Source organism: Astatotilapia calliptera, chromosome 9 (genome assembly GCF_964374335.1).
Source record: "Astatotilapia calliptera chromosome 9, fAstCal68.1, whole genome shotgun sequence".
NCBI lineage: Eukaryota > Metazoa > Chordata > Actinopteri > Cichliformes > Cichlidae > Astatotilapia > Astatotilapia calliptera.
In genome coordinates, this window is record NC_137430.1 from 30,878,963 (window position 1) to 30,891,038 (window position 12,076).

Genomic DNA, 12,076 nt, shown 5'->3' on the forward strand with positions numbered 1-12,076 from the left:
TAATGCTTCAAATATGACTCAATAGTTGATCAACCTAAAGGAAATCCATGCGCTGTTCAGTTGTTCCATCCTCAACCACTAGATGTCACTATCAGGCTGAAAAACTGCTCAAAACTAAAAATTTATTTATTTTTTTCATTTTAATTAGAGTAAATTTTATCCTGGTTTATTGTCAGCATCATAGTATAAAAATGAACATGTCTGGACTTTTTTTTTTTTTTTTTTTTTTTTGGTCGATTTATTAAAGCTTTATGAACGAAATTCATGCTCGACTCCGACAAACATGAAATGCTGTAAATTTAAACCACTGAAAAGTTGTCACGGAAAAAATGAAAGAAGTATTCAAAACTGGATTTTGTAGCGACGCACAGCTTTAAGGAAACGATGCGGTGAATCCAGGAGTTACGTTCACGAGGTTCTTTGTGGTGTTTGTTTTTGGTTATTGTGTAGTTTTTGATCTCGTTTTGTGTACTTCAGAAGTCATTTTCCTTCCTGTGCTCGTGTTTCTCGTTTTTGTGAGATTTTCATATATATGTATATTTTGAGTGGTTTATGGTCACTGCATAGTGTTCATTTGTATGTTTTTCTGGTAACTTGGTATTTCATAAGTTTTCACACATTTGTTGTCCTGGAGCTTTTTTTTTTTTTTTTTTTTTTTTTTTAGTGGTTTATTTTGTGTTTCACTACAGTATAGTTGGAATAACTTATAGGGCTGTGGGCTGTTTGTGGACATTTAGCAGGATTTTGTGGTCTCAGTATTTCTGAGGGTGGTTTTGTGCAGATGTTGTATATTTTATGGTAATTTGTTTCATGGCATTTGTGACTGTTTTGGACATTTTGTAGTCATTTTGCGGCTGCTGGTGTATCACTTTGAATGTGTTTACTGATTTTGCATATTTGACATTTGTTGTCATTTAGAGTAGGTTTGTGGTTATTTTGTTTACATTTGGCTGCTTTGTGGTTATTTTTACATCTTTTGGTGCAATTTGCCATGTTATTGTTGGATTGTCATCATTTTGCAGGTTTTTTATTTGTATTTGTGTACTTTGTGATGGGTTTTTATGGGGTTACGTGTCTTATTTTGGATAGTTTGTGGTCATTTCGAATATATTTGGGATACTTTTGTATTTTGTGCTACCTTTTATGTTTTGTGGTCATGTAGCTCTTTGTTCGACAATTTAAAGTAATTTTGCATATTTTGGGGGTAATATTTTGTATTTTATGCTACTGCTTCGTGTTTTGGGTTCACGTGGCCTAATTTACGGGTCGTTTAAGGTCGTTTTCCATACTTTCTGTGATTGTGTGAGGCACTTTGGCGCCACGCTGTTAGGCTTTATCGGTAAAAAAAAAATAATCATTAACAAAACAACACCGCCTGCGTGATGAATCGCAGACTGTTTATTCATAAGTTCAGATACGTGCTCGTTCACTCTTTTATTACCTAAGTGAGAATGCCGCCTGTCGTCGTGACGTAGTTGTGACGCAGCGCTCTGACGGACAGGTAAGCCGACACCGGTCGCCATATTGGGAAAGAACGGAAGTGAGAGAGGGAGAGGTGGAGGTAGAGAGAAACGGAGATAAGTCAATCAGTTTCCGAAAAAGGGCGTCCTCCTCCCCCTCCTCCTCCTCTTCGTCTCTCTGGAGGAAGGGGCGGTCTCAGCGCCGCGGCAGATCCGGAATTAGCCCTTGTTCGCTCGGCTCCGTTCGGTCGGTTGGTCGGTCGGTTCGGTTCCTGCCGACGCTGAAAGTGGACTACTACCTTCAAACATTTTCTTTAAAGAATAAGAGCGAGGACAAACAGGCGAGAAAGCGTCCGGAGCGAGGGAGGTACGAGCAGCAGAAAAGAGGAATAACAGAAGAAGAAAGAAAAGTAGGGGCAGAAGAAGAAGATGCCTCTGGCTCAGCTGGCGGACCCCTGGCAGAAGATGCCGCTGGGGAGGACGGCTGGAGAGGTGAGCACACTTTGGTTTGTCCTGCTGTCACACTGACTGACAGCTGACTGGGGGCTGCAGTCACAGCAGCAGCTTTTAGGGGGTAAAAACACAAAACACAGCACAAGGAAAAGCGCCTTTAAGTCTCTGTCAGGCAGAGGCAGCTGCTCCCAAACACAGCACGAACTACCGTGAGACCACTCTGCAGGTAAATCTGTGCTTCAAGAAGCGCCGAACATGTGCTGGAAACGACAGAGTCACGATGAAGTGCTCAAACAGTAAGCTGACAATGTCATCAAGGACGAAAACACGAAATTACATTGCGTTTCTATTGACAGCAGCTGCGAAGTAACTGCAGGGATAATTATTTTTATCACCCTAAATTGGACCGTAAACTCTGGGAACATCTGTTTATTTCCCTCTGAAGACACAAACATGAAATCATTTTTATTGCAGAGATTTTACACCAGTTCAGGAGGGCGCAGAAGTACACCAAAGTGTCGTATAAGCTCCCAAATAAGCACAAAACTCTTTGCAGGAATGTCCTGGGTATGATCCAGTGTTAATCAAGTGGTTTAAAATATCATAAATTGCAAAAATATGAAAGCGGCTTTCAGGGTAATTACCGGTAGATTTTTTAAGTTAAAGTCATTCTTCTTAGCAGCTAAACTACAACACAGACATAATTTTTACCCTAGAAAACTTCAGCAGGACTAAATTAGCTGGAATAAAACAACAAAGTATCAAGCGATGACCCAAAGGTGTAAATATGTAATAATACTTTATGCAGGAGTATTACAGTGGTACTACAGGGCACGGAAATACTATAAAGTACCACAACATCGCTATAAGCTGCCATGGACATGTTTCTGGTGTTAAATCAAGAGGTTTTAAATGTCATAAAGGGCAAAAATGTGAAAAATTACATTGCATTATGGTTGACAGCACCAGTGACTATAGGGGCGTCAATTTGTCCCTAAAATTTGGTTGAAAACACTATAAAGCTCCAAAAAGATGAAGTTAGCTGCATTAAAACACGACGTAGATTAAGATGTGTTTACTCTAAACACCTGAACGTGGTGCACACCCTCCAGACATGTCACATTTGTGCAACAGGAAACCCTGAGCATGTGCTAAAATATTAAACTAAAATAAACTAAAAAAAACCTGCCATGGACGCACGTCAGTGTCAGTTAAAAGAGACTGAAAGTGTGGAAAGAGACAAGCATATGAAATTAGACTGTATTAGTACTGCTGAGTGACTACAAGGACACTATTAGGGCCCTAAATTGGATTTTAAATACCATAAAACTCTAAAAGGAAATCAGTTCATGTAACTCTGAAGACACAAACACGAAGTAATATTCTGTGCAGAAATATTACACCAGCACAGTGTACAGTGGGCACAGAAGAACAATACAGCTGGTGTTTCATTGAGAGGTTTAAAACGTCAGAAAGTACACAAATATGAAGGCAAATCAGATTGTATTATTACACAAACTCTATTTTAAATGAGATTTAAAGCAGCACAGAGCTCCAACAGGGACTATATTAGTTGCACTGAATCACATCTCGAAGCAGTTTCGGCACAGAGTTGTTACATTTGGGTTTTATTTGTCAGTCTGTTTAGAAATAACAGATTCATGTTTAAATGCTAGAATAAGAGAATGGAAACGTGATGAAGTGCAAAACTGTGCAAAGTAGGTTTTATTAGGACCGAGAGCAGCAGCTAAAGCTGCTATCGAGCCATCATTCTGACCTTAAGTTAGACTAAAAACACCACGGATCTCAAACAGGACTGAATTAGTTTTACTGAAGCACAACAGAAAGTAGAATAAGATCATTCTGAAGACACAAAACTACTTCATGACTATTACATTTTTTACTATTTAAGCAGATACAGATAATACCGGCAGCCTCTACACACCAAATGCTCTACAAATCCATAGGAAACAAACTGTGGAAGAGGACATAAAATGATCTGAAGAGTCTTTTCTCTCTGGCCTGACCCTGAAGCTCAGTGAATTGACTCTGGGTGTCACAAACTCACTAAATCACCTTAAAGTCTCAGTTAGACAGCAGGGCGTAAACCCCCCCCTATTTTAACAAACCATGCCAAGTCTCTTAAGATCAGTCTGTGGACATGCAAGGCTTTATTTCAAATACTAAAGCTGTTACAGCTCCTGCTCATTGCCTTAAGTATTAGTCCAGTGTCAGAATATGCAGCTGCAGAGGTGCAGTAGTTAATGTCATGTTTGAGCGCTAAACCAGCAGGTTAAAGGCTATTATTAATTACAGCAGCAGCCAAATCTTAAGCTCCTATAAGGACTTTACTTTAAAAAATAGATTAAAAACCCAAGAAAGACTGTGTAATATGGTACAATATAGAAGTACTGCTCCAAGTATTTCATTCATTTATATGAATGTCTCAGTAAACTGTGGGGTGCAGTTAAGGATCCTTACAAGCACCGCAACACATGAAACGATGCGTGATTATAAACCACACAGATTTAATAAAAAACTCTGCAGGCGTAGTTAGACGAGATTGAAAAAACCCCATAATGTTGCTACAGGAGTGTCATAGCTGTGTTAGTGTGAGATTGAAGGTGTTCTTAGGCACAAGCATGAGAGGGTAAAATCACTATTTGGTCCCACAAATGCCATAAAAGAGCTTTTGTCACCGTATTGGTTCAATGGTGTCAGCAGGAACATTACAGTGACTCTAAATCAGATTTAAAACCTACATAAAAATCCACTAACATTCAGTACAAGTTTTCCTCTAATACAAATAACATAAAGGCCCCATTGATTCAGGAGTAGGCCTACAATTACCCCAGAGGTACTTCTGCAGTAAAAAGAGTGTCCATGTAAATGTGAGCTCAGCTAAATAAAAAAAACCCTGAAATTATAATTAAATTAAAGAAGTTCAAGCTGAAAAACTAACAGTCAACTAAAACTACTTGATAAGCTGTTTAAACGAGCTGAAAAATAACTAAATATAAGTTCATTCTTTAATTTTACACCTCAGACTCAGAGTTGGAGACCCCTCTTTATCTCCAACTGGTTGCCAGAAGTTTCTGTCTTTAGGTGGAATAGGTTGCAAAGACTGTGCTGCAACCTCCTTGTGACGTGATTGGTCACTAATGCACTGTAGAGCCCAACCAGGTTTTAAAGTTGATGCGATAATAATAATAAGGCGTTGCAATAACATGTTGCAGACAGGGATGCTTCAGAGTTCCCCCTTGTGCACTGACTGTGAAACATCAACACTCATGGTTGAAGGGTGTTTCTTCCATCTCTTCTTTAGTTTTAATTTCTTATTTATTGGCAGTTATAAAAGTTGATCCTGGCAAACAGCTAATATCTAAATAGCTAACAGCAACATGTCATAAGAGGAACCTGCACCAAAAACCTTCTTGTATTTATTTCGCTGCTTGCAGATCGATGCCGTTACCTGTTGTTTGCATGGATGACGCAGACTTGTCTGCAAGCACTCAGGCAGCAGTGAACAGGAAACAGAGAACGTTAATGTTGAAAGTAAAAGTCGTGGCTTACCACATTTCAATGACTCATTTGAAAAGGCACAACGTTGGTCTCTGTGTTGCACTTTTCATGGTTTCACGCGGCTCAGCAGGTAGTTGGTGAGTGTTTGCAGACAGGTCGGAGTGTTGTGATTTTCTGGGACAGACAGCCTGACATTTAAGAAGAAAACAGTCCTACTGTGTTTTTCGTACACACATGACATCATGATTATTTCTGGAATTGTTGTTTTCCTGAGCTTCTCATAAGAAGTCTCTCTCCACCTCGCTACATAAACACTTTGAGTGTGATTCGCGTTTTTACATGTTCTCCAGAAACAGTCAGTGTGAAGTAAATCAGACACATATGGATTCCTTAATTTATTAGCGTAATTACAATTAATCAATAATGGAAATGATCATTGGCTGGAGCCCCGAGGGATGTTAAATGAATAGCTTCTGTTTCTGTGCAGCTCTTCTGAAGCATTTCTGCGTGTTGTAAGAAACTGTGTGAGTGCTGTTTCATCACTGCAGCCACACACACACAAGTGCACGCATGCTAGTTTCTGCATTTCGGCGACGACTGCAGATGTGCTCCGCTCTTTGTGTGCGCGCGCTGAACGATGTTTGTCTTCAGGGCACCAATCCAAGCGAAGCATCCACTCAGCTTCGCCTCTCACGCTTTTATCTGCGTCTTTTGTTGTCGTGGTGGCCTAGAAAAAGCTCTTACAGGCGCTTCTCCGCATGCCAAAAGGCTGAGAGGTGTAACACCGGGGTCAAAGGTCGGGTGTTATTGAGCAAAGCGGCAGCAGAACGATCCTGTCGGTCTGACAGTGGTGTGTAAAGATGCCGAGGGGGGAATACCAGGGGCAGGTGAGAGCTTGTTAGGTGGCGAGACAGAGAAAGAGGCGCTGACTGCAGTGACTCAGTAATTTCTGTGTGTGAGGGTTTATTATTCACGATCTGCCTACAGAGTGACACACACACACACATTTCTCCATGCAGCCCTTGTGACACCTCATACAGGAAGTGGGGACACACACACACACGTAAGCTCTTCCTGAATCATGCAGCCACAGTGACACCGCCCTCTGCTCTTTATCAAGATTCAGAAACTTGTAGGAAGGAAGAACTGGAAAAAACCACACTCTCACACACTCTCACACACTCTCACACAGAAGCTGGTTTTGTTTCAGACTTGTATCTCAGGTTCAGGAGACAAAAGCTTTCTTTAGAGCAGCCGGTTTGAATCAGTAGTTTTAATTTGTTAAGCAACAACAAATAAATCAGGCAAATAAAAACGACTCCAAGAGCTTTCACACACTAACCTGCCGCGACCTTCACCAAAAATAACGCTCTGTCACGGCTGTAGTGACTGTCTGCCACCCTAACTTGCCGATAATCAGTGCTGGTGTCACTAAATGCCTCGTTGGCAGGTTGTTTCTGATCAGCGGTCTTCACCCGATGTCCACCTTACATGCAGATAAACTCAAGATGATTCAGTATCTTTCAGAACCAACTTTATCAGCAATAAGGAGTAAAGGTGATTTAGCTGTCTCTCATGTTGTTGGGGAGGTACTTTGGCCTTCTCGTCTTTACAGCGTTGCATCAGTTTATTTAAATTTGCTGATATTTTCTATGCACAGCTCACTTATGCCTCTTTTCCACTTCCACCTACCCTGGTCGGCACAACTCGAGTCAACTCTGCTGTACTCGGTTTCCGTTGTTTTCTATTCCGATTAAGTACAACCTCAGTGTGGATGAGGTAGTTACAGCAACGCAGCCCAGAAGTATGCAACACAAACACAACACAACAATGGAGGACGTCAAGGCGATGGTGTACCAGCTGCTCGATGGTAAACATCTGCACCTCGTCGTCGGACCAAACTGTTGGTTTGGGAGTGTTTCTCTCGTTGCCGGGTTTCAAAACCAGAAGGTGTGATTCGTGTGACTCATCCAATGATGTCACTCCCTGGCCAATCAGTGGGATGCAGTTCGTTGACGTTTTCGGCTCGATTGGAACCCAAGCTGAGTAGCTTCTGTTTCAGCCGAGCTTTATCTGTCAGACAGATGATGATGACTTTGAGGTTCCCAGGTCCTGTGGCTGCAGAACAAGCCAAAATGTTCACACCTCCACCGCCGTGCCGAGGAGTTGGTATGAGGTGTTTGTGCTGGTATGTTGTGTTTTAGTCTCACCTGCTAAAGATTCTTGTGGTTTCTTCAGATAGAGCTTTAGCATAGTTGTTCAGTGTTTTTCTAATTCTGCTGTCGTGAACTTGAACGTTTAACCTTTAACTGAGGCCCGTCGAGTCTGAGATGTAGCTGTTATTTAATTAAATGCACCTGATTAGCAGCACCTGGTTTGATGCCAAACCCCTTAAATCCTGTAGAAGAAGCAAGAGTGTGCTTACATTTTCACGGGACTGTAGAGAGACCTGTGAAAAACTTTATTTATTTTTTATATGATCGGATGTTTTCTTTCAGATTGCCTTTTATTAGCTTTGGCCATTTGAATTACCTAGCATACCTCTAGCTTAGGCCTCAGTCACACTGACCTAGACACCAGCCACCAACACCAACGAGAAAAGAGGGCGTTCACCGACATGTTTTAAAATGTGCAGCTTTAACCTTAAAAAGCAAATATTCTCCATTTTTACCTCGTGTCACACTTTTTCAAGTTTCACTACCGCACCACGAGTACCGAGCAGACAGGTTGATGTCGTCAATGCTGACTGTGGTCAAACATATTGTCGTGGTTGACTCTAGAGCGAGAGAAACCTCCCACAGCTCTAATGAGCCTCAACCATTCGGGATTCTCCTGAAAGCCTCCCCACGAAGTCCAAAGAATGGACGTTTGTATTTAGCAGTTCTTTGGCATCTAAAAGATAAACTCTCCCAGATTCCTTCAGAGTATCTTATAAAGCCTCAACACCGAGGTGCTCCGTGAGCATTTCGTGAGCATATGAAGCATCCCGACAAACCGTCATGTTTACTTTATGTCCCCACCCAAGCCTGACATACCAGGATGTTTCAGCAAGCAGAACACGTTCGTTAGAGGTAGTCGTGCTCATCATCTCCAAGTGAGGCTTGCTTTGATATGTCCTGTTTAATCTGCACTTTTTTAAATAAACAAATACTTACCCAAGTTATTTTTCCAGTAAATGTGCACGTTTCTTTGTCTTAAATGCTACCAGCCTGACTAACATTTAGAGCCTCTCCTCAGACTCTGGGATACATCTTAACATTTTGTTCTTTTTATGCCAGACGTTCAGATCGATTATGTGACAAAGCCAGTGTCTCTCCAGAAACAAAATCCTGGTTATTCTTGGATGTCTGCAGGCTCTGCTGCTCCCTGTGATGGGACTCGACATCGGCACAGATATCCAGTTTCACTTTAATTCGATCATCTCCTGAAGATTCAGTTACAGCAGATAAATACCAGTATTAGAAACACTCACTTCTTGCATCTGTTAAGTGCAAGATTTGAGGTGGAATTAATTTCATTCAGGCAGCACAGAGGGCATTTTGATGTTTTGCAGGGAAACTAACCTCTAATTTAACCATAAGGTAACAAACAGGTACAAAAATAAATGTTTGTTGTAATAGGAAATTACATTTTTGTGTTCGTTTAATGCCCGATTGTCTCAGTTTTACACATTCTGTATCCCAAACTATTTATAATAAGTATCTGCAGTCTAGCACAAATACACACAAATAAATAAAAAGCAAACAGCAGCAAAGCTGTAACAAAAATAAAACTTGTAATGAAACCTGCTAACAGTGACATCCGGTAATAACTGACACATCGTTTTCAGAGTTGAAGTCAATCCATGTCGTTATGGTGAATTTGGGTTGTGGTACAAATGAGCGGAGTCCCTGATCATCCAAATATACCTCCCTGATTTGTCCTCATCCACCTGCCTCACAGGCCTGGGTGTTGTTAGAAGGCGAGATCACAAAGCAGTGCATCCGCCATGAGAAAGATTTGCCTAGATTTGGTTTTGTCGTTATCGGACAAAGTAGAAGTAACAAGTGATAACATCAGTTTAACCATTTGAATAAACATCTTCTCTTTCCCTGCTTTTTGCTTTACTGCGAGCAGAACTCGAGCCACAAGTTTTGACAACGCTCCAAAGAGCAGGCTGGCACGCCAGGAATGTTTGGCTTTCTCTGCCTTGAAGTGCCTCCGTAAAGGTTCAGCGGGGTGGAGGTCAGGTGACGGTGGAGGAAATTCCACGACAATCTTTTCAGTTTGCAGAGCTTTGAGGGGTAAGGGTTCAGTATGGGTGGAGTGTGAGAGTTCCACAAAGATGACGGAGGATGGGGAAAAGCACGGTGGGTGTTTCTGGAGAAAAGCATGTTCTCCAGAAACACCCACCGGGCTTTTCTTTGGGGTGGAGTCGATTCCAGGCAGATAAAATCCCACCTTCGGGTGCATTTACACCCTTGTACAGTTGCCTTGCACCGTCCCTCGAGTAGGTTTCACTTAATCGCAGCTCTTCTCTCCTCACATGTTTGAAGATCACTCTTTCAGAGCGGGACCAAGTTCACAGTTTTAAGACTTTTGTTGTTTGGGTCCGTTTTTGGAAGCGACAACATGCTGTCCTTTCATGCCTCTCATAGATTTCTCAATTCCTCAGCAGTAATTTTAAGGGCGGCAGCTGTTGTTGAGGAAGCGCTGCTGTTTCATGCTCGGGCACGATTAGTGGCCACACTGCATTTTTACTGTTCCCACCTCTATGAGGGGACAAGGGCACAGTATGCCACAGTGGTCCAGGGTTGGAAACTTGCACTGCCAACAGAGACAGCTACAGTGTTAAAGGGAAACTACCCTGTAGTGGGCTATTTATGGTTATTTGCATTTCCATCACAATAACACTGCGTTTTTTCATACAGCAGCAATAAAATAAGCTTTTAAACTTTTTTGCGTCACAGCCATGACCAGAAGTTTTGGCATTCGTGCAGATTTAGTGTTTCATGCATTTTGTTTTTTCAGTTTTTCCCCTTCAGCCTTAAAAGAATGATGGGAGTTTGCCATTGTCATGGATTTTCAAATTTATACGTCTGCTAAAAATCTAAGAATTTGAATCCTGGTGAACTTCATGTCAAGGTCAGAGGTCAAGTGTGCTTAAAATTCAAGATTATTGTCATGTATGCAAAGAAAAAGCATTTCTCTGTATATTAAAATTCTTTCTCTGCTGTCCACACGCAGAAGCCTGTTAATATGTACAAATAGATAAAATACAAATTGCACGAATAAAACTCTATTGTAAGTTTTTGCTCCAGGTGAGGCTCGAACTCACAACCTCGGCATCACTCTGCAGGTTACTGTCCTATAAGTACCGCGCGCTGACCGATTGCGCCACTGGAGCTCCCTAAAAGCTTGTGAATGCAATAATTTAAGAAGGAAGTCTCCTAGGATTTTCACATTTATCCTATAGGTGCGTCTCCTAGGAGGCTTAGGCAGCCGTCAGTGTTTTTATTTCTGTTGGGCCACTTCTGATTGATGGGATCCATTCCTGTGTCACCAGAGCGCCAAGCTGATAAAGGTTTGTGAACTTCTGCTTTTTGAGGATTGACCACAATAAAATGTCCACATGATGGATCACTGTGTCCCAAGGCAGAAGTGATAACCTAAGAAGGGACATTAATGTTTTCCATCCATGGCAAGGAAACTCCCCAGATCCTAAACTCCATGCCATAAAACTTTATTTATAAAGTACTTTTTAACACAACAACAAACTTACATTTGAGATCATGGGTCATATGCGACGCAATTTGATCTGAAGTGGGCCACACCAGCGAAACTCCCCAGATCTTAAACTGATTCAGAATTTATGGCCGGCAAAGCTGAGCGATTGTGAGGTGGAGTAGGCCGGTTTGAGTAAAATCAAATTATAAGCAGTTCTGTTTGATCCAGCAACGTCCTGTTTGAAGCTTGAAGCACAGTCATTTCTAACAGGTTTACAATGACTGCAAGTTGTTTTTTGCAGAAAGCGCCACAGATTATTCGCGTAGCATCTGAACGCTGCTTCATACACCTCAAGGAAAGCTGACAAAGCGTTAATCCAGTCAATATCGATAAATCAAATCTTTGAAATATTTTAAGCATATTTCTCGCGTTTGAAACGTTTCTAAATTCTCAAAGTATCTGATTCGTTTCTGTAGACTCCGCCTTTTTAAATTACTGCAGGTAGTTAAACCAGAAACCTGGTGCAAGTTTAAGACTTCAAAAAAAAAAATTTCATTCAGCTTTCTTAAATGCATCAGTGATTAAAAGTTCTATAAGGCAACGTCAACATTTAAAGACTGAAATGTTGGTCACATTAGAAAGCTTTTTAGGCAGCTACGCCACATATGAAGGCTGATAAACGAGCTGTCTCGGTTCAAAGTGGGGGTCATTCTTTTTGGCCTAAAAGTTCTGTTGTTGCTTAGCAGTAACACAGGCGATTTCACAGGAAAGTCTGATTTGACTAATGGTTATAAATCATTCGTCCTCCCGCCTCTTACGCACTAGCTGAGATAAGAAGGCTGGTTTGAAGAGTTCAAAGTCCACGTGGTTTCTGGGTGTTGTTTGAATATAGTCTCACAAACAAAACCAAACCTCTCCCTTAACAGAAAACCACA

At 41.4% G+C, this 12,076-nt stretch overlaps 1 protein-coding gene and 1 non-coding gene across 2 annotated transcripts in view; one reads left to right on the top strand and one right to left on the bottom strand.

Moving 5' to 3' along the window:
* The first annotated feature begins 94 nt into the window (after window positions 1–94).
* Window positions 95–12,076, top strand: part of rps6ka3b (ribosomal protein S6 kinase, polypeptide 3b) — a 69,433-nt gene continuing 57,451 nt past the window's right edge. The window contains exon 1 of the mRNA XM_080306669.1: window positions 95–1,952. Coding sequence (XP_080162795.1) covers window positions 1,890–1,952 — 63 coding nt within the window. The 5' untranslated portion in view covers window positions 95–1,889. The remainder of the gene's footprint in view (window positions 1,953–12,076) is intronic.
* On the bottom strand, window positions 10,728–10,821 carry trnai-uau (transfer RNA isoleucine (anticodon UAU)). Its single transcript has 2 exons — window positions 10,784–10,821; window positions 10,728–10,763 (listed from the first exon to the last, which is right to left on the bottom strand). It is a non-coding gene; the product is annotated as a tRNA-Ile (tRNA).